This window comes from Leuciscus leuciscus (assembly GCF_965113295.1).
Source record: "Leuciscus leuciscus genome assembly, chromosome: 15".
Lineage (NCBI taxonomy): Eukaryota > Metazoa > Chordata > Actinopteri > Cypriniformes > Leuciscidae > Leuciscus > Leuciscus leuciscus.
Genome location: NC_138739.1, coordinates 3,405,072 through 3,427,761, shown reverse-complemented (window position 1 = coordinate 3,427,761; position 22,690 = coordinate 3,405,072). Strand labels below are relative to the sequence as shown.

At 38.3% G+C, this 22,690-nt stretch overlaps 1 protein-coding gene across 1 annotated transcript; it reads right to left on the bottom strand.

Moving 5' to 3' along the window:
• Positions 1-513: 513 nt before the first annotated feature.
• Positions 514-22,658, bottom strand: LOC309476152 (uncharacterized protein). The gene is made up of 3 exons (XM_082139374.1): positions 22,524-22,658; positions 18,124-18,270; positions 514-6,455 (listed from the first exon to the last, which is right to left on the bottom strand). Exon 3 carries the CDS (start codon positions 6,448-6,450, stop codon positions 5,539-5,541), a length of 912 nt encoding a protein of 303 aa, XP_081995500.1. The 5' UTR covers positions 6,451-6,455; positions 18,124-18,270; positions 22,524-22,658; the 3' UTR covers positions 514-5,538.
• Positions 22,659-22,690: the final 32 nt, after the last annotated feature.

Here is a 22,690-nt window from a genome sequence, read left to right as displayed (position 1 = left end):
GCTACGGTTTCCGGGTTGAACGTGATGTTTCCTGGAAATGGCCTTCTCAGCTGCCATAGTTGCAACTCTTGCGTCATCAGAACAGTGTGTTCAACGCATCACCGTTTCGGTTTAAAAAACGTTGTGCAACGTTTTGTCGGGGCTGAACGCAGCCCTGGTATTGACAATCAAAATTTCACTTACCATTTTTACCTTTGTGGCAATTGTGCACTGTCGCCACTTGCTGGACTGGAGCATGGAAAATACTGCAGGTTAGTCCTCGAGAGTACTTATATATATATATATATATTATATATATATATATAAGCCAAATTTCAATTCAATAGTACTTTTACACACAATCAAACGTGGCAATTAGTTATTATCAGAATTATTTAAATAAAAATAGCATCACCGGAAATCATACCAACAACTAACAACAGCTTTTCCCCACAGGATTGATTAGAGATTGTTATAAAAACATGCATGGATGAATTGTTCACAATAGAAGCCGTAATATGCACTCAAATTCAGTCAGTTTTTACTTCATGTCACTTTAATTATTGACAGAAAAGATTCACACGGACAGCTTCCAACAACACAGCACTCATAAACATAGGATCATCAAGGTTTTGTCAAAGCCACAGCAATACTTATTTTCTACAAATTGTCTTTCATGTACAAGACAAATTAAAATGAACAAATTTTGCTCTGTTGGAAATATCCACATTTCAGTTTATCTGAATCTCACAACTCCAGTGAGAAGTTATTAACCTCTGCAATTCAAGATGAACTATACTTTCGGTACAACAGGACTAAAGGCACACCTTAAGAAAAATGGGATCTTTCCCATCTTCACTACTCCCATAAATGAGTGCAAAACAATTTAGATAGAGAGAAACAGATTTTGTGTGAAAATTAAGCATAAAAGTGGTTTATTTTGTATAAAAATCTTATAAATGTATAAAAATCTTATAAATGTATAAAAATCTTATAAATGTATGAGGTGGCAAGTAAGACATTTTACTCCACAGACACTCAGCAAAACCAGCATGGGGTAAAAGACACACAGTATTGATAATAATGGTTTTATTTTTAATAATTTCTAAGTTAATACTTATTCAAAACAAATCACTTTTGCAAAGTTTGCACTATTTTTGGTTTATTTTGATAAATAAAAGAATTCATCTTTGTTTAATATACTGTCATTAAAATGTTATAGAATATATATATATATATATATATATATATATATATATATATATATATATATATATATATAAAACAAAATTATTTTAAAAAGTAAAGATACTGAAGGAGATCCCAAAATAATTTAATATATATTTACAGTAGTAACAATAAATACCATAGTTTCATTATAAATATGGAGATTATCTCTAAGGTGGACACCCAACTTAATATATGATATTTACCATCTGAATCTAACAATGTCATGTCAACAAATGGAAAAGTCTACCGGCTGTTTATTATCATATACATTTTTGTCTTTCGCCCCAACAGCAGCGGCGCCTTTTACCCCAAATACCATACTTTTACATTTCTGTCAGGACCACTATCGTCAAATACGATTGACAATTAGCATACAGTTTGGATTGGCGGTATGGTTTTGTTCTGAGCAGCCTAGCATGGATAAGAGCAGCAAGAACCCCGCTTAGGATTAACCGAACAGAACCAACATAAATGTATTGCAGATATCATTAATTCAAGATTTTAAAGTACAATATAATTTAAGAATTTTTTCTGATTCAAGGGGAATCAGAATACCAAATCCTGACTGAGACAGGTGGAGCTGGGGAGGGAGGAGGGTAATCAGCTCCTGAGGAACGAGAGGTGGAGCTGGGGAGGGAGGAGGGTAATCAGCTCCTGAGAAACGAGAGGAGGAGCTGGGGAGGGAGGAGGGTAATCAGCTCCTGAGAAACGAGAGGTGGAGCTGGGGAGGGAGGAGGGTAATCAGCTCCTGAGAAACGAGAGGAGGAGCTGGGGAGGGAGGAGGGTAATCAGCTCCTGAGAAACGAGAGGAGGAGCTGGGGAGGGAGGAGGGTAATCAGCTCCTGTGAAACGAGAGGTGGAGCTGGGGAGGGAGGAGGGTAATCAGCTCCTGAGAAACGAGAGGTGGAGCTGGGGAGGGAGGAGGGTAATCAGCTCCTGAGAAATGAGAGGTGGAGCTGGGGAGGGAGGAGGGTAATCAGCTCCTGAGAAACGAGAGGTGGAGCTGGGGAGGGAGGAGGGTAATCAGCTCCTGAGAAACGAGAGGAGGAGCTGGGGAGGGAGGAGGGTAATCAGCTCCTGAGAAACGAGAGGTGGAGCTGGGGAGGGAGGAGGATAATCAGCTCCTGAAAAACGAGAGGTGGAGCTGGGGAGGGAGAAGGGTAATCAGCTCCTGAGAAACGAGAGGTGGAGCTGGGGAGGGAGGAGGGTAATCAGCTCCTGAGAAACAAGAGGAGGAGCTGGGGAGGGAGGAGGGTAATCAGCTCCTGAGAAACGAGAGGAGGAGCTGGGGAGGGAGGAGGGTAATCAGCTCCTGAGAAACAAGAGGAGGAGCTGGGGAGGGAGGAGGGTAATCAGCTCCTGAGAAACGAGAGGAGGAGCTGGGGAGGGAGGAGGGTAATCAGCTCCTGAGAAACGAGAGGTGGAGCTGGGGATGGAGGAGGGTAATCAGCTCCTGGGAAACGCGAGGAGGAGGGTAATCAGCTCCTGAGAAACGAGAGGTGGAGCTGGGGATGGAGGAGGGTAATCAGCTCCTGGGAAACGCGATAGCTGCTGATAATACTGAAGGAGCTCATATATGTATACAGTGATAGGTGTCGTATTCCTATGGACTCTGTGCACAAGCGTAGTAACAAACTTCCGCTGACGCCAGAAGTCGGCATATCTGTTTCCGGTCTACTTGCGCGTCACCCAAAATGGCTATTTCGTGCAGCGAAATTGAAGCTCAAATGGCTGTTAGCGACTTGAATCAGAGCAAAGTGGCACACAGCAGTGCTCCTTATACGTACCCATGTTAACAGGTTAGAGCTTTCACACTGCACGCGGTTGCAGTCCGTCGATTCGTTCCAGGTGCGGCAAGTATACAGCAGTGCAGAGATCGTTCCCACACCGAGTCTATTTCTGCTGTGCTGCAAACGCTGAATTAAAGTGACAGCGCATGTTTCGTGGTCAAAATTAACAAAGATTGACCTGAAAATGTAGTAATCGCACCATAAATGCATTTAATGCTATAGGCCTACTACTATTTTTCACAGTCATCTTTTTACTTTTAGAAGACCGGGGTAAAGCAAGGTAAACTACAATTTACTTCAACAAGGCGACATAATGAACAACACTTGTCTCATTCGTGGAGGTGGAAAAACAAGTTCTTTGTGACATGCAAGATTTATTTTATTAAAATTTAAATGGGAAAGAAAAGGCATGAGAGTCGGCTGTTTTTGTCAATTTACAGTTAAATATTTGACCACTTGCTTGAAGTAACGCATGGAATAATAGCCCTTCGTTGTTTAAATTGTTTAAACGTGCATGTGTCCATTAAAGTGTGTAAGTTATATGTGTACAAAGAGAATCGCAATGTTGAAAAAACATTTTTTTTAAATAAAAGTTGCAGCGTAACTTCTGGATTTTAAATAAAAATAGTAAGTGTTTGTGGTCCAGCCGTGAATCAGTTATTCACTGCAAACGCATCATATGTGAAGCACACGCGTGCTGCTCCTGCACCGCACACACACACACACACACACACACACACACACACACACACACACACACACACACACACTGGAAACGGCCGTTAGATCCACCTACAGTTCTTAGAAACTTAGATGTGTCACGCACGTTATATCTCTTTATTTCCAGACTGATCTCATGAAATGGCGTATGTATGACACGCCAATTCGATTTCCATTTTTGGCGTGCTATCAACACGCATAATCGCTTTTCAGCGTGTTTATCAACGCCGTTGACTTAAAGTTACATTACTTAGTCTGTATATATAGATATGACCTACCCCAACTCCCTAAAAGTCCCTAAACCTACCCGTCACTGGGGTTAATCTTCCCACTCCTAAACATACCCATTTTATGGACAATATTAAAATGATAAAACGTAATGGACAGATATGAAAATGGCATTTTTATGAACAATATGGCATTAAAAGATAGTTTGAGCCACGAATCCTACCCCTAAACCTAACCATAAACATTTCTTAAAACTACCTAGGCAACAATTATAAAGAAAAACAACAGACAGACGAGTATAATCACAATTTATTTATGGTTCCTATAGAACCATAATATACTAACCTTACAACACAACATCGATTCACAAAATACACCAATTTTATTAGCTTGATGTAATCCAAACCTTCAGAATCCATTATTATTTGCAAGAAAAAGATCCAAACTCAGCCCTTTATCCAGTAATCGTCATCTTGACCGTAAACGTCAAACCCCGCGCTTGTTATGAATTCAAATTCAAAAATTGCACCCTCAAGAAGCGACAGGTTACTATGGTTACGGCAGTAATATCAAACGCTCATTGGCTCTCGTCTCGCCTGCTTCGTCACAGATTGCGTCATGCACATTCACATTTGAAATGAAGTGCGCACTGCCGCGCAGCCCTCAGAGCGAACCGAACCCAAGACGGATTAACGTTTTCATGGATTTGAATTAATAACTTAAATTCTGCTCTGTTACCTCATACAAAACCACTGCCAGAGAGGACTGCGACACATCGTCACGTGAACAACTTTTGGTACCGATTTTGACATTTTCTCATTAAATAAATTATTGTGATTATACTTGTCTGTCTGTTGTTTTTCTTTATAATTGTAGCCTATAGTTTTAAGAAATGGTTATGATTAGATTTAGGGGTAGGATTAGCAAACGTCCGGGGATAATGGTACGTGTAAGATTCACGTCTGAGGCTGTTAAACTGTGACATCTACACGTTTTCCAAAGGGGACCAACATGATTATTTCACGTACATTTTGCTCCGTTTCGCTCGGACATTTAACGGACATACACGCGGAAGATGACGGTTCGTTTCGGCGTGAACATACACGCGGATAGCTCAAAATGCGTATAACACGCCACTTTTGACTTGAAAGTGGCGTGTATGTTTACGCAAAGTCATGATGTCATGTTGTTATTTCGTACAACAGCAGCACTCATCTTGTTTGTTTATAGCGGATGCCGATGAAGACAGTCGTAAACCGGAAACTGATATGCCGACTTCTGACAATAGCGGAAGTTCGTCACGACGCTTGTGCACTTAGCCCATAGGTAGATGTGGATCAGCTGAGAGTCATTGACGTGAGCTTGAAAACTTTCCTTTAACTACCTGATTTTTTTACTAACTGATCTTAAGTTGCTACATAAATCTACAACATTTTAAAAGCATAAAATATTAGATAAAATAAGCACAGAATCAACTTTGTGCTGCTGTCGCGTCAAGGATCAGACAAATTTCCACGTGCATCTTGAAAAGCAGATGTTTATGAAAGTGCTGCGGCAAGAAAAAGAAAAAGCCTTTTAGCCCCGTTGTACCCTACAGCTTATTACAGATAGTAGTGTTTCCATGCCTGAGCAGAGACGCGAACTGACTGAAACTCTTCCCACACTGATCACATGTGAACGGTTTCTCTCCAGTGTGGATCCTCATGTGGGTCTTCAGGTTCCCTGATTGGTTGAATCTCTTGTCGCAGTGTGAACACTTGAACGGTTTCTCTCCAGTGTGGATATTCTGGTGCACTTTTAGTTCACTATTTGTGATAAAGGACTTGCCACACTCGCTGCATATGTGATTCTTCACGCCGCCGTGTCTTTTCTGGTGTACCATTAAAGAACCAAGCTCTGTGAAACTCTTTCCACACAAAGAACACATGTGTGGCTTTTCCTGCAAATGGACTTTCAGGTGTTTCTTCAGGGATAGCGATGTGAAAAAAGACTTGCCGCACTGATCGCAGCTGAACAGTCTCTCTCCAGAGTGAGAACGCAGATGTGATTTGAGATATTTCGCCTGCGTGAAACTCTTTTCACACTGACTGCATGCGAAAGGCCGCTCTCCGGTGTGGATCCTCATGTGGATCTTAAAGGTTTTCCTATCAGCGAAACTCTTTCCGCAGTGAACGCATGCATAAGGTCTCTCTCCGGTGTGGATCCTCGTGTGGTCCTTAAGATTTCCCTCATATTTGAAAGTCTTTCCACAGTAATCGCATGTGAAGAGCTTCTCCCCGGTATGAACTCTCATGTGAACTCGAAGATTTTGCTTGAATGTGAATCTTTTTCCACACTGACTGCATGCGAACGGTCTCTCTCCGGTGTGGATCCTCATGTGAACCTCCAGGATATATTTGGTGGTTAAACTCTTTCCACACTGAGTGCAGTTGAAAACTGCTCTTTCTCCAGTTTTGACATGATGATGTTTCTTCAGTTGATCAGTCTCGTTGTTCTCATCCATCAGGTCTGAAATTAAAGCAGCACAAAAGCTCTCAGTAAATCATAAAAACAGATCTGCTATACAAGATCATGATGATTTTAATGCATTATATTTACAGTACACTAATTACACCATGGTATTGTGAATGGAAATGTGGGATATTCATATCGAATTTTATTATATTATCAATGTAGACATGTAATACATTTATTAAAAGAGTAATGGAATATAATTACTAGGGCTGGGTAAAAAAAAAAATAGATTTCTCGAATTTAATCGATTCTCATTTTTACGAACGGATATCGATTCTTAAATCCCAGGAATCGATTAGTCATCCTGTTTCCAGTTGATGAATGAATGCAACATTGTAGCGTGAATCCCATCCAATAAATCGCAATAATCTTTGTGCTTGTTACTATTGATATGAAACAGTCTCAGATTTCAAATTACGTCCATTTTCTTACAAATTCAAAAACATAAATGCTGTTTTGTTGCTGTGGCGTGAGATCGCTCAAGAGAAGCACATGATCTTCTCTTCCGCCTTAATAACACCAGTTACAGCGCAAAATAAACATGAATGAGCATCTGAAAGTGTGTTAAAAGACAACTTATCGAAGATAGAGTACAACTTATCGAAACCCGTATCATGTCACATGGAGTCGCTCAATCAGTGTTTCAACCGTGGAAAGACGTTAGTAAACAATGTCGTGTAGGGGTGCACGATTCAGAAAATTTCACGATTCGATTCGATACCGATTTTTAGTCTCAAGATTCGATTCAAAATCGATTTTCGATTCAAAAACGATTCTCGATTCAAAAAACGATTCACAGTATGTAAATGTAGTTGACTTTTTCCTGTGTGATTGCAGTAGACATACAATTTAAAAGAAAATAAATAACAAATTAAATGAAGTTTGATATTACTTTGTCTTCATAAAAACTTTTGCAACTAAACAGTGCAAAGTGCCAAGCTTTGGCCATGCAGCTTTCGAATACATTTAATTCAAGTTTAAATTAAAACTTAAATACTTTTTTTTTTTTTACATTTAGCTTTAAAGTGCTGTAGTCAGATTAAACAAACAATACTGCTAAATGTAGTTTAATGAGTAGGCTATTGACGGCAAAATAGGCTACAGAATATTTCGTTCTGTATTGACAGGTGCAATTTTTGAAAATCCAAAAAAAAAAAAAATACAATAAGCCTACATTATATCTGCATTTATGTCAAAACCTAGACTTTCAAACATCAAAATGTCATTTATTAATATGAATATTCGTGTCAAAATGACATATAAACATTCTATTTTGCCTGGAAACGCTTCCAACACGCTTGCGTGTCGCGAGAAAAATAGGCGTTGGTTCTATTTCTAGCATGTACACGTTTTCCGCACGACTCGGGCCACACCTGAGACGCGCGTGTCACGCAGGCTGTGTGCAAGCTCTAACCTGTTAACATGGGAGCCGAAATAAAAACAGACACGCCACAAAGCCAGCCAGCCAGCCAGCCTTCCTTCTGCTCCGCTTCGCTTCTGCTGCACTTCTTCTTTTGGCTATGACAAGAATGTGCAGGCGTAAGTGTGAATTCGATGCAGTGCCATCTATGGGAATGGCAAGCTAAACTCATTTCAGGACAATACCAAAAAATGTATATTTAAAAAAAAAAAAAAAAAAAAAAAAAACAAGAATCGATTTTTGGAATTCTATGAATCGATTTTAAATCGGTAACGTTTGAATCGCGATTCATATGTGAATCGATTTTTTTGCCCACCCCTAATGTCGTGTAACGTCACATTTACCTCAGAAAAACCATATCCAGTGACCATAAACTCGCTAGTCAGCTAGAAATATTAACTCTAGAGAGGAACATTTTGCTAATACATGCACCATATTACATATTCATTATCATTTTTAATGTTCTTCAATATTTAATGCATGTTTGAATAAATCTGGCAGGTTTTTATGACAGCCACCATTTGTTTCAATTTCAAATAACTTTATTATTATAAAAATAAATAAAAGTGTAATTTAAGTGTTTGTATACAAATCAGTACATTTTCACTTTCAATATTATAGTAGGCTAATGAAGGCTAGGCTACAACTGACTCCCATAGTTTACAATAATAGTTAAGAGATTTGTTTTCCTTGAGAAAATTTGCCATGTATTGTCCCTGATATAAAAAAAAAAATCAACATTGAATCGAAATCGAATCGAATTGTGAAATTTGTGTCAATACCCAGCCCTAATAATTACAGTATTTTTCATGATTAAGCTATAGCATTTGTGAATTTATACTAATTGTATTTAGGCTACTGTTTTTCATACAAATACCATAGAAATCACAGTGTAACATTTTACCATGGTATTGAGGTGCTATACACGTGTTTTAACTGTGGTTATCGGGATCCGGATGACCAATGGATAATTTTAACAGACTCAAACAGTCCAAATATTTACATTTTCCCATATAAAAAATTCATTTTTACAGATGTTACGTTTTTTTGTTAATGACCATGAATTTACATCTTCATCCCAAATCAAGCTACTGCTTTTGTCAACTCTACTGTCAAATGTGCATTTCTAAGAGACAAAACATGTAGTAGTATTATTAATATTGCAGCCTGCAGTGCGAACTGTGCTGAAGATACACGTCAAAGTCAGGCGACACAAACCTGTCCTGACCTGAAACAATATCACCTGTTAGCACATGCAGAAACTAAGAAATTCAATTAATTTTGTTATGGAAAAATAACCGGAAAAGTGTAAAGAATTCAAAAATGGTTTAAATGTTGTACCTGAGATTTGTGAAATGTTCACCTGTTTGGAAAGTGTTTCTCATGTTCTGACAATAAAGAGAAGTTTAAAAACAAAATTAACGCTCTGGTTTCTACAATTTCCTCACAAATCTGCCTTTAAACGAAAGATTTGACATTTTTCGTGATAATTATCAATACCGACTGATGGAAATTTTTTATAGTGATAATTTTTTTGGTCCCTACATTCAGTGCAACAGCAAAAACTGTGAGGAAAAAATAAATGTTACATTTGTTTAGAGCTTACACACACACACACACGGTTTCATAGCTAGTCTTAGACTAAAATGCGAAGTTTGAGCTGTTTTAACTGAAAGCATATCTTAAAATAAATCAGTGTCATTGTTAATGTTTCTTTTCTATGGCATGTTTATAAAAGCAACTTAAATCTCCTAAAGGCATAAATCTGGCTTTCACCTGCAAGATGTCTGTGAAAGATCACTTCATCTGGAAAGCATCTGCGGTTTACAAACATCAGATAGATGTCAGTTTTACATGCATTCTCAATCATAAACATCTTAAAGACATCTTCTAAACGTCTATTTGACATCTGACTGGAAACGTCCTATAGACGTATTGCAGATGAGCAAACACTCAAAAAAATACTGTACGTCTTCCAGATGTAAACATGCACATCAAACAGACATCTCCGAGACGTACGTGTGCTATCAGGGTAGAAAAATATGATGTGTAGATTAGTGTTGTCACGATACTAGAATTTCTAACTTCGATACGATACCTTGAAAAATATCGATATTCGATACCATTTTCGATACCACGGAGAAAAAAACTGCCACAATATTAAGGGGGTATTTTTTTTTTACTTAAAGCTAAATATAACAAGTCTAGAACATGACAATGAGGGATATTTTACATGAACAAAAATGTCCTGAGGTAGTGCACTTGTTCAAAAGCATAAATGCTGGTTAATACATTAACGTTATTTGATGAACAGATTTAAACGCAACGCGAAACACTGCTCACTGGATCGACATGAAGTCAAGTCACCTTTATTTATATAGTGCTTTTAACAATAAAGATTGTGTCAAAGCACTTAACAGTATCAAATTGGAGGATAGAGTGTCAGTAATGTATAATAATACGATTAAACATTCAATTTTCAGTTAAAGGCATTTCATTATTGAATTCAGAGATGTCATTGTCTAGCTCAATTTAGTTTAATTAGTATCTGTGTAATCAAATGATAATCGCTAATGAAGGCAAATATTTTTTTTGAATAAAGTTAAATAAGCACAAGTTAATTTACATTTGACCACAGTTAAAATATTTACTTGTCTAAGATTCCTCAGTCAGATTATATTAACTTTAAGAATTACGATGAAAAAACGAGACGACACACACTCATATCAACAACAATACTAGGCCAACTTGGTTAATGTTTCAGAAATGTTAAAACGAGAAGAGTTACCAACCTCTCGAAATTATTTATATAGATTCGGGTGTCGGTCTTTCAGGTGCTTAGCTATATTAGGCCCCGATCACACCTAACGCATTTTTCAGGTTCGAACACGCTAGGCTCACAGCACTGCCCTGATCACACAGATCGAGCACTGCACTGCGTTTGTTATGTTGCTAGGCAACCACTGAAACAGCTGTCCTGTCAGTCAAGTACACGTCAAATCAGCCTTTTATTAACTTTATTTACTTTCTGTTAACATTGTGGTAGTTACAGTTCGTGAAGTCGTTAAGCTCCTGGGTAGGGTTACACCAGCCGTTCGTAAGTTCTTTCATAAAGGTGCATTGCGCAACTTTTCATGTTAAAAATACCCGTTTTCTAACCCATACATGCTTAAACAATTGCCTGATGGGCTGAATGAGCCCTTCTCTGATCACTGCGATTGTCTCTATAATCCTGTACAGTAAAATAAATAAGAGGGATTTGAGACTGGGTGTGACGTCATGCGCGTTCACGGCACGCTCACCTGGCTGTCTGGCAGGTTTGTGTATTCGCCGCCATTCTCCGTAGAAGATGGATTCTAAGAGACCGGCTTGTAGTTAATTTCAAACACCAACGCAAACTCCACGTAAGATAAAAAAAAAGAAAACTTTTGTCTAGTGCAAAAGACAACCTCTGGTTGCAGTTTCGCTTGTCGCCAGAGGGGGCATAGTTCTGCAAAAACTCAGAGACTTGCGCAATGCACCTTTAAATTGGAACGTAAAGTCCACACTAGAGGCTTAGTAACTACTAGCTAGTTTTTAACTAACTCTGAACTTTATTCCGTTGCACCATTTGTTCGTAAGGCAGAACGTAGCTAGTAGGTCGTAAGCTCTCCGTAAAGTAATGCGTAGTCGCATAATATGACGTTTAGCCTCTGATCCAATAGCAGCCTTCAAATACGTGAGCAGATGTTGTGTTGAAATGCTGTGAATTTCAGTTTAAATCCTTCATTCTTTTGTCTCACGTTACTAACGGTAAAAATAAGTTTCCATTAAATACGATAGCCTACTTGATCATGAATAGCAAAAGTGTTTTTATATGTAAATAAGATTCAGAAACTGTATTTGAAATGAAATGAATAAGGATCAATAAATAAATATTGATACAAAAAACATAAGAAATTACGTTTATTGATTATGACTGATATTTGACATGCACAACATGGACCGATGCACACAGCGTTTAGTGTGCTGTTTAGGACGGGTTTGTGTTAAAGAGCCGCTAACAAAGTAATCTTTTCACATAATGTTCTCTCTCTTAAAATGTAAGCGAGTGTAAATGTCAGCATAATCATATATGTCTAAAGAACTGAAGTCTGTCCGGTAAAAGAAGAGCTTATTGATGCAGTTCAGTCTGTCTGATATTTTATTCCATCCGTTACTCCTGATCGGATGCTGCCGTAAGTATTTAGTTTATACGTAGAGTTACGCTTCAACTAAGTTTAATGGTGCAACGTAAAAATATTTAGAAGTGCGCAAGTCGTAACTTAGTGTCCATTTACGTCAAAACTAGGCTAAGTTATAACTTACTCACAGCTGGTGCAACCGGCCCCTGGTAACCCGCGAGAGCACCACAAGTTTATCCTCCATCATCGCACTCTCCGGGCGTTCAAGCAACTAGCTTTCATCACTACAGCGGAAGGCCCGCGAGGCGCAGCAGGCGCATAAACCGCGCAGAACACTCGCTGGAAACCAATTGAAAATAGGCGCCTCTCACTGCAAAAAACGCGTCAGGTGTGATCAGCCCCATTCACTTCACTTTTGCTATTTAACCAGAGCGAATGAGACGAGTGCGCGTGTGGTGTTTGTCAACGCGCCTTTGGAGAGAAGTGAAAGTGACAGCTCGGCTAGTATCGATACTTCGGGAAATTAGTATTGGTACCGTTCAGATATTTCAGACAACACTAGTGTAGATCTTCATTCGGTCTAATAAACCTGCTGATGATTGCGCCATTGTAAAAATATATATATATGCACTGGGTAGTTCAAGGAACTGATCTGATCCGATGTGGATTCTAATCACCGTATAAGGAAGAAATTTATATTTATATGCGATGCAAAAGTCTATGCGCGCTAACCATTACCATAGTAAACATGGTAAATATGAACGCTTGAAGAAATCAGACAAATCATAAAGGCTATCACAATCATGTTTTTATTTGATCAGTCAGTCTCTTTATACCAGACTATCATAAAAAAAAGCAACTCTGGTTTTTCAGGAGCTTCCTCTGTTTCTCTGACTGAAAATATCACTGTACTGGGAGAGATGCTAAAGCTTCTCAGGTCGTGTTTTTGGTGGCATATTTGTAGAAATTATCATTCTTTCTAAATGTGATGTAAATATGTCCTGTACCAAATAAACAGAAACAGATGCGAGTGTGTCCTCTTTCTTTTGTGAAATAATGGTAAACCACTTTATTTCTGTATGACTAATGTGCAATTTTGACACAAATTAATGAATTATGGTCAATAGGCTATCACTTTTTATTGTAAACCTGTGGTAAAACATCAATTCTTGGGTTTTAAATAATCAAGTAAACGATTAAAATGCCAGCAAACGGCCACTTTTATCATGTTAGTTTTGCGATCACACTGTTTCCAGTGATTTCTTTCTGATTAGTTTTCTGATAAAACTTCCATCTGTTGGTGAAATGATGGGTTAGTGTGACGTTGTTCCAGAGAGGCGTGTTACGGGCGTGTTTTAGTGAAGTGAAGTGGAAACGACAGTGGAAACGTAGTGTGTTTTGGGCTTGATGCTCCAGACCCGAGGCTATTAGCCCGGCAAACATTCACAACATTCATTTACTAAACATTCACGAGTGTGCTTACTTCTCACTAGTGACGTGTCGTTCATTTTGAACGAATCTTTATTATGACTCGGGACTACGGAGTTCAACATACAACATACAATTATCAAACTGCAATAAACATTATCTGAAAAATAAAAAAGTTCCATCTTGTTATTGTCCCTGTCCTTCTCTTTTTTATTGTTAAATGTTTCTTGTGCATCTGTGGTGTTTTTGTTATTGTTGTTGTAATTATATATATATATATACACACAGTCAAGTCAAGTCAAGTCAAGTTTATTTGTATAGCGCTTTTCACAATACAGATTGCATCAAAGCAGCTTCACAGTATTAAATTAAAATAATACAACAAAGTTTGTTTCAAGAGGAATTTATTGATTGATAAAATTAAATTAAATATCCCCAAAATATCCCCAACTGAGCAAGCCAAAGGCAACAGTGGCAAGGAACCGAAAAACTCCATCAAGTGACCTAATGGTGTCCTAAAACTCCATCAGGTGCCTTAATGGAGAAAAAAAAAACCTTGGGAGAACCCAGGCTCAGTCGGGGGCCAGTTCTCCTCTGGCATTGGATAGAGGCCGGATTGTAGTTTGAACTGTAGGATTATATGAATGCCTGGCTGAAGAGATGCGACTTTAATCTAGTTTTAAACTGGGAGAGCGAGTCTGAGCAACGAACAGTATCAGGAAGACTATTCCAGAGTTTTGGAGCCAAATGTGAAAATGCTCTCCCTCCTTTGGTGGTTCTGGATATCCTAGGTATGACCAAAAGCCTTGAATTTAGTGATCTCAAAGAGCGCGATGGATTATAGGGCGATAGAAGATCCGTTAAATAGACTGGAGCTAAGCCGTTTAGGGCTTTATAAGTCAGTAGCAATACCTTGTAATTAATACGGAACTTTATAGGTAACCAATGCAGTGATGATAAAATCGGTGTTATATGATCATATTTTCTTGATCTCGTAAGAACTCTAGCGGCGGCATTTTGGACTAACTGTAGCTTGTTTATTGAGGATGCAGGACAACCAGCTAATAAAGCATTACAGTAATCCAGTCTCGAGGTCATGAATGCATGAACTAACTTTTCTGCATCAGAAACTGATAGCATATTACGTAGCTTAGCAATGTTTCTAAGGTGGAAAAAGGCTGTTTTTGTAACATAAGAAATATGATTTTCAAAAGACAGGTTGCAATCGAGTATAACACCCAGGTCTTTTACTGTAGAGGATAAAGTAACAGGACATCCTATGATGTTAAAGTTGTATTGTGCGAGGTTTTGTGGGCGGTTTTTTGAACCGATAAGTATTACCTCTGTCTTGTCTGGATTTAATAAAAGAAAATTACGCGTCATCCAATCTTTTATATCTTTAACACACTCTGTCAATTTGGAAAATGTAGCGTTTTCATCCGGCCGTGATGAAATATATATTTGAGTGTCATCAGCATAACAATGGAAACTAATTCCATGTTTCCTTATAATATTTCCAAGTGGCATCATATATATTGAAAATAACAGAGGGCCTAATGCAGATCCCTGCGGCACTCCATAGTTTACTGGAGTTATGATCGATTTTTCTCCATTTAAATAGACAAAATGGTAGCGGTCAGATAGGTATGATTTGAACCAGCTTAGTGCTTGTCCTTGAACACCAGTATAATTTTGTAGTCGATCTAAGAGTATTGTGTGATCTATAGTATCGAACGCAGCACTAAGATCAAGTAAAACTAGTATTGAGATACAGCCTTGGTCAGAAGCTAAAAGTAAATCATTTGTGATTTTAACGAGCGCAGTTTCAGTGCTATGATGCGGTCTGAATCCAGACTGAAACTTTTCATAGATATCATTTTGTTGCAAGAAAGAGCCCAGTTGAGCGGACACCACTTTTTCTAATATTTTAGACATAAATGGAAGATTTGAAATGGGTCTATAATTTGCTAGATTATTATGATCTAATTGTGGTTTCTTAATGAGAGGTTTTATAACTGCCAGTTTAAATGTTCTTGGAACATGACCTAAAGATAAAGACGAGTTAATAATATTGAGGAGAGGCTCTTCCACTACAGATAACACTTCTTTCAGTAGTTTAGTTGGTATAGGATCTAATAAACATGTTGTTGTTTTAGATGAAGTGATAAGTTTATTTAACTCTTTTTGTTCTATAGTTGTAAAGCACTGTAATTGTTCTTTCGGGGTGATAATTGAAGCTGAATTGTAAGGCGCGATTGAAGATTGAACGTTTATAATTGTGGTTCTGATGCTTTCTATTTTCTCAGTGAAGAAGTTCATGAAATCATTACTACTGAACTGTAACGGGATATTTTGTTCGGGTGACGTCTGTTTATTTGTTAGTCTAGCCACGGTGTTAAATAGAAACCTTGGATTGTTTTGGTTGTTTTCTATTAGTTTGCGGAGGTGCTCAGCCCTGGCAGCTTTTAGGGCCTTTTTATAACGTGACATACTGTCTTTCCACGCGATTCTAAAGACCTCTAAATTAGTTTGTTTCCATTTACGCTCTAAAATACGGGTTTCTCTCTTTAAAACATGCGTAGTATTGTTATACCATGGTGCTTTATTTTTCTCTCTGACCTTTTTTAATTTAATAGGTGCAACCACATCCAATGTTCTAGAGAGAATGGTGCTCATAGTGCTAGTTAGTTCTTCTAGTTCATCTGTTTGTTTGGGTTCAGGCAGCAGCTGAGACAGATTAGATAAGCAATTTGAGAAATGATCTATGGTGGATGGGAGGATTGTTCTGCCTGGTTGATAACGCGACGCCGCATGACATATTACAGCAGTACGTAATATGCAAGTTACCATGTAGTGATCAGTGACTTCATCACTTTGTGGAATGATATCTATATCGGTTGGATCGGTTCCATGTGATATAATTAAATCGAGTGTATGATTAAGACGATGTGTTGGTCCGGTGACGTTTTGCTTGACCCCAAATGAATTTAATAAATCTGTAAACGCAGCCCCTAACGCATCATTTGGATTATCTACGTGTATGTTAAAATCTCCAACAATTAATGCTTTATCGACATTGACTAATAGGTCTGAGAGAAAATCTGCAAACTCTTTTAGGAAATCAGCGTAAGGCCCTGGCGGTCTATATACGGTAGCCAAGGCTAGAGATAATAGGGATGTTTTTCTAACATCTAAGAGCGTAACATTTAGTACAAGTACTTCAAATGAAATAAACTTATAACCCGTTTTCTGAGTAACATTTAGAATATCTTTATAAATGGTTGCAACACCTCCGCCACGGCCAATCAGACGGGGCTCATGCTTATAACAGTATCCAGGAGGAGTAGACTCATTAATACCGAAATAATCATTTGGTTTAAGCCAGGTTTCAGTAAGGCAAAGTACATCGAAGCTATTATCTGTGACTATTTCATTTACAATAACTGCCTTAGGTGTGAGTGATCTAATGTTTAGAAGACCTAGCCTATAGACACAGTATAGGCCAAAAGTTTGGACACATTACTATTTTTAATGTTTTTGAAAGAAGTTTCTTCTGCTCTTCAAGCCTACATTTATTTGATCAAAAATACAGAATTTTTTTTAATATTGTGATATATTATTACAACTTAAAATAATTGGTTTTCAATGTATTATACTTTAAATGATCATTTATTCCTGTGATGCAAAGCTGAATTTTCAGGATCATTACTTTAGAAATCATTCTTATATGATGATTCATTATCAAAGTTGGAAACAGTTCTGCTGCTTAATATTTTTTCATAACCTGTGATACTTTTTTAGGATACTTTGATGAATAAAAAGTAAAAATAATAATTATAAAAAAAACAAATTTAAAAAAGAAGCAAATGATTTAAAAATAGAAATCTTTTGTAACAACAATATACACTACTGGTCAGTCATTTGGGGTCAGTCTTTTTTCTTTTTTTTTCTTTAAAAAAAATAAATAAATCAATACTTTTATTCAGCAAGGATGTGTTAAATTGATAAAAAGTGATAGTAAAGAAGATTTATATTATTAGAAAATTTTGTTTTGTTTTGAATAAATGCAGTTCTTTTTAACCTTTTATTCATCAAATATATTAGGCAGCAGAACTGTGTCCAACACTCATAATAAATCAGAATATTAGAATGATTTCTAAACTGGATGACACAAATTCAGCTTTACATCACAGGAATAAATTATTTAGTTATTTTCTAACTAAAACAACTAGCCTAAATGAACTTGAAGCTTTATTAATTTTCTTCAGTCTCATTAATGAAAAATCATGAATAAACAATGTTCTTCACTAACCCACGTTATAAAACGTGGTTTCTAATGATATACTTGTTTCTTCTGACTAGTTGTCGCAATATAATCATTCAAATCGTGGATGTTGCTTAATGTTTATTTCGTATGTTTATCTGTCGTGCCACATTAAAGAGCGCGAAAACGACAAATATTAAAATTATTACAATAACACAAAACTAAATTCAATCATTTGATACTTGCATTTAATGCAAAATAATGCTTTGGTTTACTCCACAAATAATGGTTAAGTCCTATTCACGGATAAACATAGATAGATCTTGGGATTTAGGGATCGAGATCGTTCAGATGAAGTTTGTGTCGGGAAATGATGATTTTACTCACCAATTCAGTCGATCACAGTCCAGACACAAGTTTGCGTTCATAGCCTCCTTCTTCTTTTACTTTTGTGGTACGTGACAAATCAACTTGACATCAGTGCATTTTCGCCCCCGACTGGACTGGAGTGTTAAAATCAAATAGTGCAGAGTTCTGTAAGAGAGGTAAATAAACTTAGGTCTATATGAATGTAAAAATATATATTTTTAGGTCTTTTAAATAGGACAAATACGTATTTATAAATTAGAAATCATGTAGTGAATTAAGTGAATAAAAGCTTATTTATTTAGATTTATGTTATTGCAAAATGTGTACATCAAATTAGCGCTACTCTTAAATGACTCTTAAACTCTTAAGTGACATGTGGCAATTAATAACCTGCAGTATATATTATAACTCCAAACAGAGAAACAAGCATAGCGTAGAAACAATAGAAGACAACCAACAAACCGCACTGTTTCCCCCAACAATTTGCTTAAAGATTGTAATTAAAAATGCTATAAAAAAAAGCATGGATGAATTGTTCACAGTAAAATCATCAGGTCATTTGTCATGTCACTTTAATCACTGATTGTGTAACGTGGACAAGAGTGTTTTAGGAGTGCCCAGATGACAGGAATAAATGTGGAAAAACAACACTCATAGACAATAGTTGGAAATCCCATACGTTTTTATTCGTAGCTTCAGTGGAAGTTTGTGGGGAGAACAATACAACAGACGCACTCTGGCAGTGTTACAAATAAATAAGAATAAAAGAATCAGGATTCTTTGGAGCAGAGTATGGAAGAGCAGTCCTCTATATCATCAGCGTATACGCCACACAGACACAGCGCATGACATCAAAGGAGGCGTCTTAAAGGTATATAACAAATCAGGTAGCCGTTATAAAGAGCCTAAGGGCCGCTACATAGTCAACGCGAGTAACGCGAGAAAGCAACGCGAGCGACGCGCTCCCTTTCATAGTCTAAACAGTGGACGCAAGCAGACGCAAGCGTCACGGGCGATGCGTGAAATGCAATACACCGCTCACGCAACAGGGGGTAGTAAAGTCATAGTAGAGTCATAGCTCTGAACGCCCGTCTATTCGGCTTCAAACGCTTGCTTTTATCATAGACAGTATATAAACTGGACACAGCGACCCCATAGGTTTCAACGGAGAGAAGTGAAGCATATTAGAAGCCCTCACTTCCTGATGGCTGAGCGTACTGCGCAGACTCAAACTGAGCTTGACGACGTGGATGTGACGTGAGCAGCCTGCCTGACAGTTGTAAGTTTTCTAGTAGCTGTGCCGAGAGAAATCTGAACCATTCCCTTCCGAATCTCGCAGAGACGGAGAGCGTGAGTAGGAGGTGTCCATGAGCTAGGAGCAGGAGCAACGTCATGACTCTCTATGGGCCTCTCCCTTGACTTTATCGGACTTTTTGCCTCCACGTCCCCCCGATTGACTGCGAGCTTCTCTTCCTGTCTATACGGTAATTTCCAGAGAGTCGCGTGGTTATGACGCAATCGTTAGCCTACTTTTACAAAAACTGCTTCTACGGGGCCATAACGTAAGATACAAGGTAATGGAGCCTTTTATACATTGTCATGTTTCTTTAGAAATAAACAATGGACAAATGGAGTCTTTAAACGCCTCAGATGTAAAGTTATTCGCTGTCAAAGTGACGCCAAAATGAATGGGAGTCAATGGGATGCTAACAGCAGGTGAAGGCTTGTCAGCTAATGGCGGCTAATGGCGGCTCCCGGGGGTGGTACGGAAATCGAGCGCTCGATTATTCCCCTGGCTTTTATATGCGCGACCTATTCGCTTTGGACACGCGAATGGATTCAAATGTTCAAGCGTTGAAATAGACGTGATAGACCCGAATTTGACGCTCTATTCGCGTTTGGTGTGAACGCAGCATAATAACAGGCTGCGATGTCAAGATTGCAATGCTGGAATGTGTGTGTGTGTGTGTGTGTGTGTGTGTGTGTGTGTGCTTTTGTCAAACTGTAAACTGTCACCCAACCAAAAATCACACACACGTTGTAGAGGAGATGTGTATAAGTTTGTATAATTTTTCCTCTTCGCCCGCCATTGTATTCAAACCTTCTTCTGTAAACATAATATACTTGAATTAATGTACAATACTTGCAATGTCGCCCCCACCGACAACGCATAGTATTGCGTGCATCGGCGCGGCGCGTATCAAAAACTAGGACGACACATTTGGCAACGCATCGACGCATAATGGCGGCCGAAGCGTAGCGATGCGCAGCCGCGGACGCGTATGCGTACCGATGCGTTGACTATGTAAGAGCCCTAAGTCCCTCACCTTCCACTGGACCACCATGGGACCTTATTTCGGAACAATATTGTATGGTAGTCAATGGCGAGAGACAACAAATATTTTGATCTTGTTTGAATTGTGCCTTGAATTACACATATGATGTTTGTCAATTTAAAAGATAATTATGAAAGTCAAGAAAGTCGCAGTTTGTCATAAAACAGAAGAGAAACATTTAGTTTTATGTGAAAATCGTTCAATGAACCACATCTCTCGTCTCGCACTATGTAGTTGTAGTCTTTGTAATTATGTATTTTCACAGTCTTATACCTCAACAGTTTTACATCAAACTGCGACTTTCTTGACTTTAAAATGTATCTTTTAAATTGACAAACATCATATGTGTAATTCAGGGCACAATTCAAACCAGATCAAAATATTTGTTGTCTCTCGCCATTGACTACCATACAATATTTTTCCGAAATAAGGTCCCATGGTGGTCCAGCGGAAGGGGAGGGACTTAGGCTCTCTATATAACAAATCAGGTAGCCGTTACAATTGACCCTTCGCAGTGAGTTTGATTGACAGGCGATCAGACCAATCATAATCCGCCATCGGCCGACTCGCCATTTTTGTCCGACAAAGCAGTCAAGAGAGTTAGTAGATTAACGTTGGAGGATTTGAACTTGAAAAACAGAGTGTATTGAAGTCTTTCCGCGGTTAAAACAACATTCCTTCTGATGTTCATTGATGTTTATTTGATGCTATAAATGAACTAGAAGGAAGAGATGATCGGTTCACGAGCAGCTTTAACTCTAAAGGCTCTACAGCGATCTCTCAGACACATTAAAGAGACACAAAACGGTATTTATTGTTTCAATTTCTTTAAAAAATGACCAAATGTGAAAGTTGAGCCTTTGTTTCACATCAACCGTAAACCGTCCTGTGTGTCAGTGTGTTGTCAGTGTCCTCTCTGCTCCGCGATGTGTTTTTCACTGTGTGTGTGAGAGAGGCGTGGCTTGTCGGACATAGCAACAGTAACTAAAGGGGGCGGGGCTTTGCGAACGGTCAGTTGACTGAAGTGATTTTGATAGAGCGCTTCCAGCAACACGGCACTCGTTCAGCCTAAATATAGAATATCCACGTTTCAGTACATGTGAATCTCACAACTCCCAATTCACAACTATTACAGAAATGGTTTCTCTCCAGTGTGGATCCTCTCGTGTGTTTTCAGGGCATTTGTATAAGTGAATCTCTTGTCGCAGTGTGAACACTTGTAAGGTTTCTCTCCAGTGTGAATCCTCTGATGCCGTTTCAGTACAGCGTATGTTGTAAAGGACTTCCAGCAATTAAAACACACATGATCCCGCACAACAGATATGCATTTTCATATGCCCTTTTAAAGAGTGTTTTCGCATAAAACTCTTTCCTCACGAAGGACACACGTGAGGCTTCTCCTTCATATGAGTGAGCCGGTGTTTTTTCAGATGCCTCGCCGAAGCAAACGTTTTACTGCGCTGATCGCAGCTGACTGACTTTCTTCCAGAGTGAGTTTCTAGATGAACTTTCTGATATTTCCTTATTCTGAAACTCTTTCCGCACTGAACTCATTTGTGCGGCTTTTCTTCACTGTGGATTTTCATGTGAGACTTGAGCGTTTTTTTATGTGCTGATCTCGTCCCAAACAGATCGCAGATCATGAAGAGCCTCTCTCCAGAGTGAACTTTCGTGTGACGACTCAGGTCATTTTCAGATGTGAAACTCGTCACATGTGAACTCTCTGTCTTCAGCATGAGTTTTTATGTGCTTTGTTTACATGCAAAACCCTTTCCACATGGGTCAAATGTTAACAGTTTCTCTTTAGAAGGAGTAATCATGTGCTCCCTAAGACTTCTTTTATACGCGAAACTCTTTCCACACCGAGGGCAGGCGAACGACTTCTTTGTTTCTGTCTTTTCAGTCTGTGAGAGTCAAAGATTTTTCTCCAGCGATGAAATGTTTCGATTTCGAATTCGATATGAATTCGATTCTTTACTTTTAAAATAAGTTTTTCTTATTTCTTTACTTTTTTCTAAAATAACCATAATAAATCATCTTAAATTAAATGTACAGCGAAATGTATCAGGAATAAACACCAACCTCTTTGTTCTTCAGTGTGTTTCATTCTGCAGTGTTCTGGATCTCTCATGTTCTCACTGTCCTTCAATAAACTCTGTCTTTGCAGATTTCAGCTCTTCCTGATGGTTTGATGCTCGTCTTCACTTGTAGCTGATGGGAATATTCCAGCATTTATTGGTGAATTGCAG

What these genes read in the sequence shown, in the direction of transcription:
- LOC309476152 (XM_082139374.1), bottom strand. Translation starts at nt 6,450, where the DNA reads ATGGATGAGAACAACGAGACTGATCAACTGAAGAAACATCATCATGTC.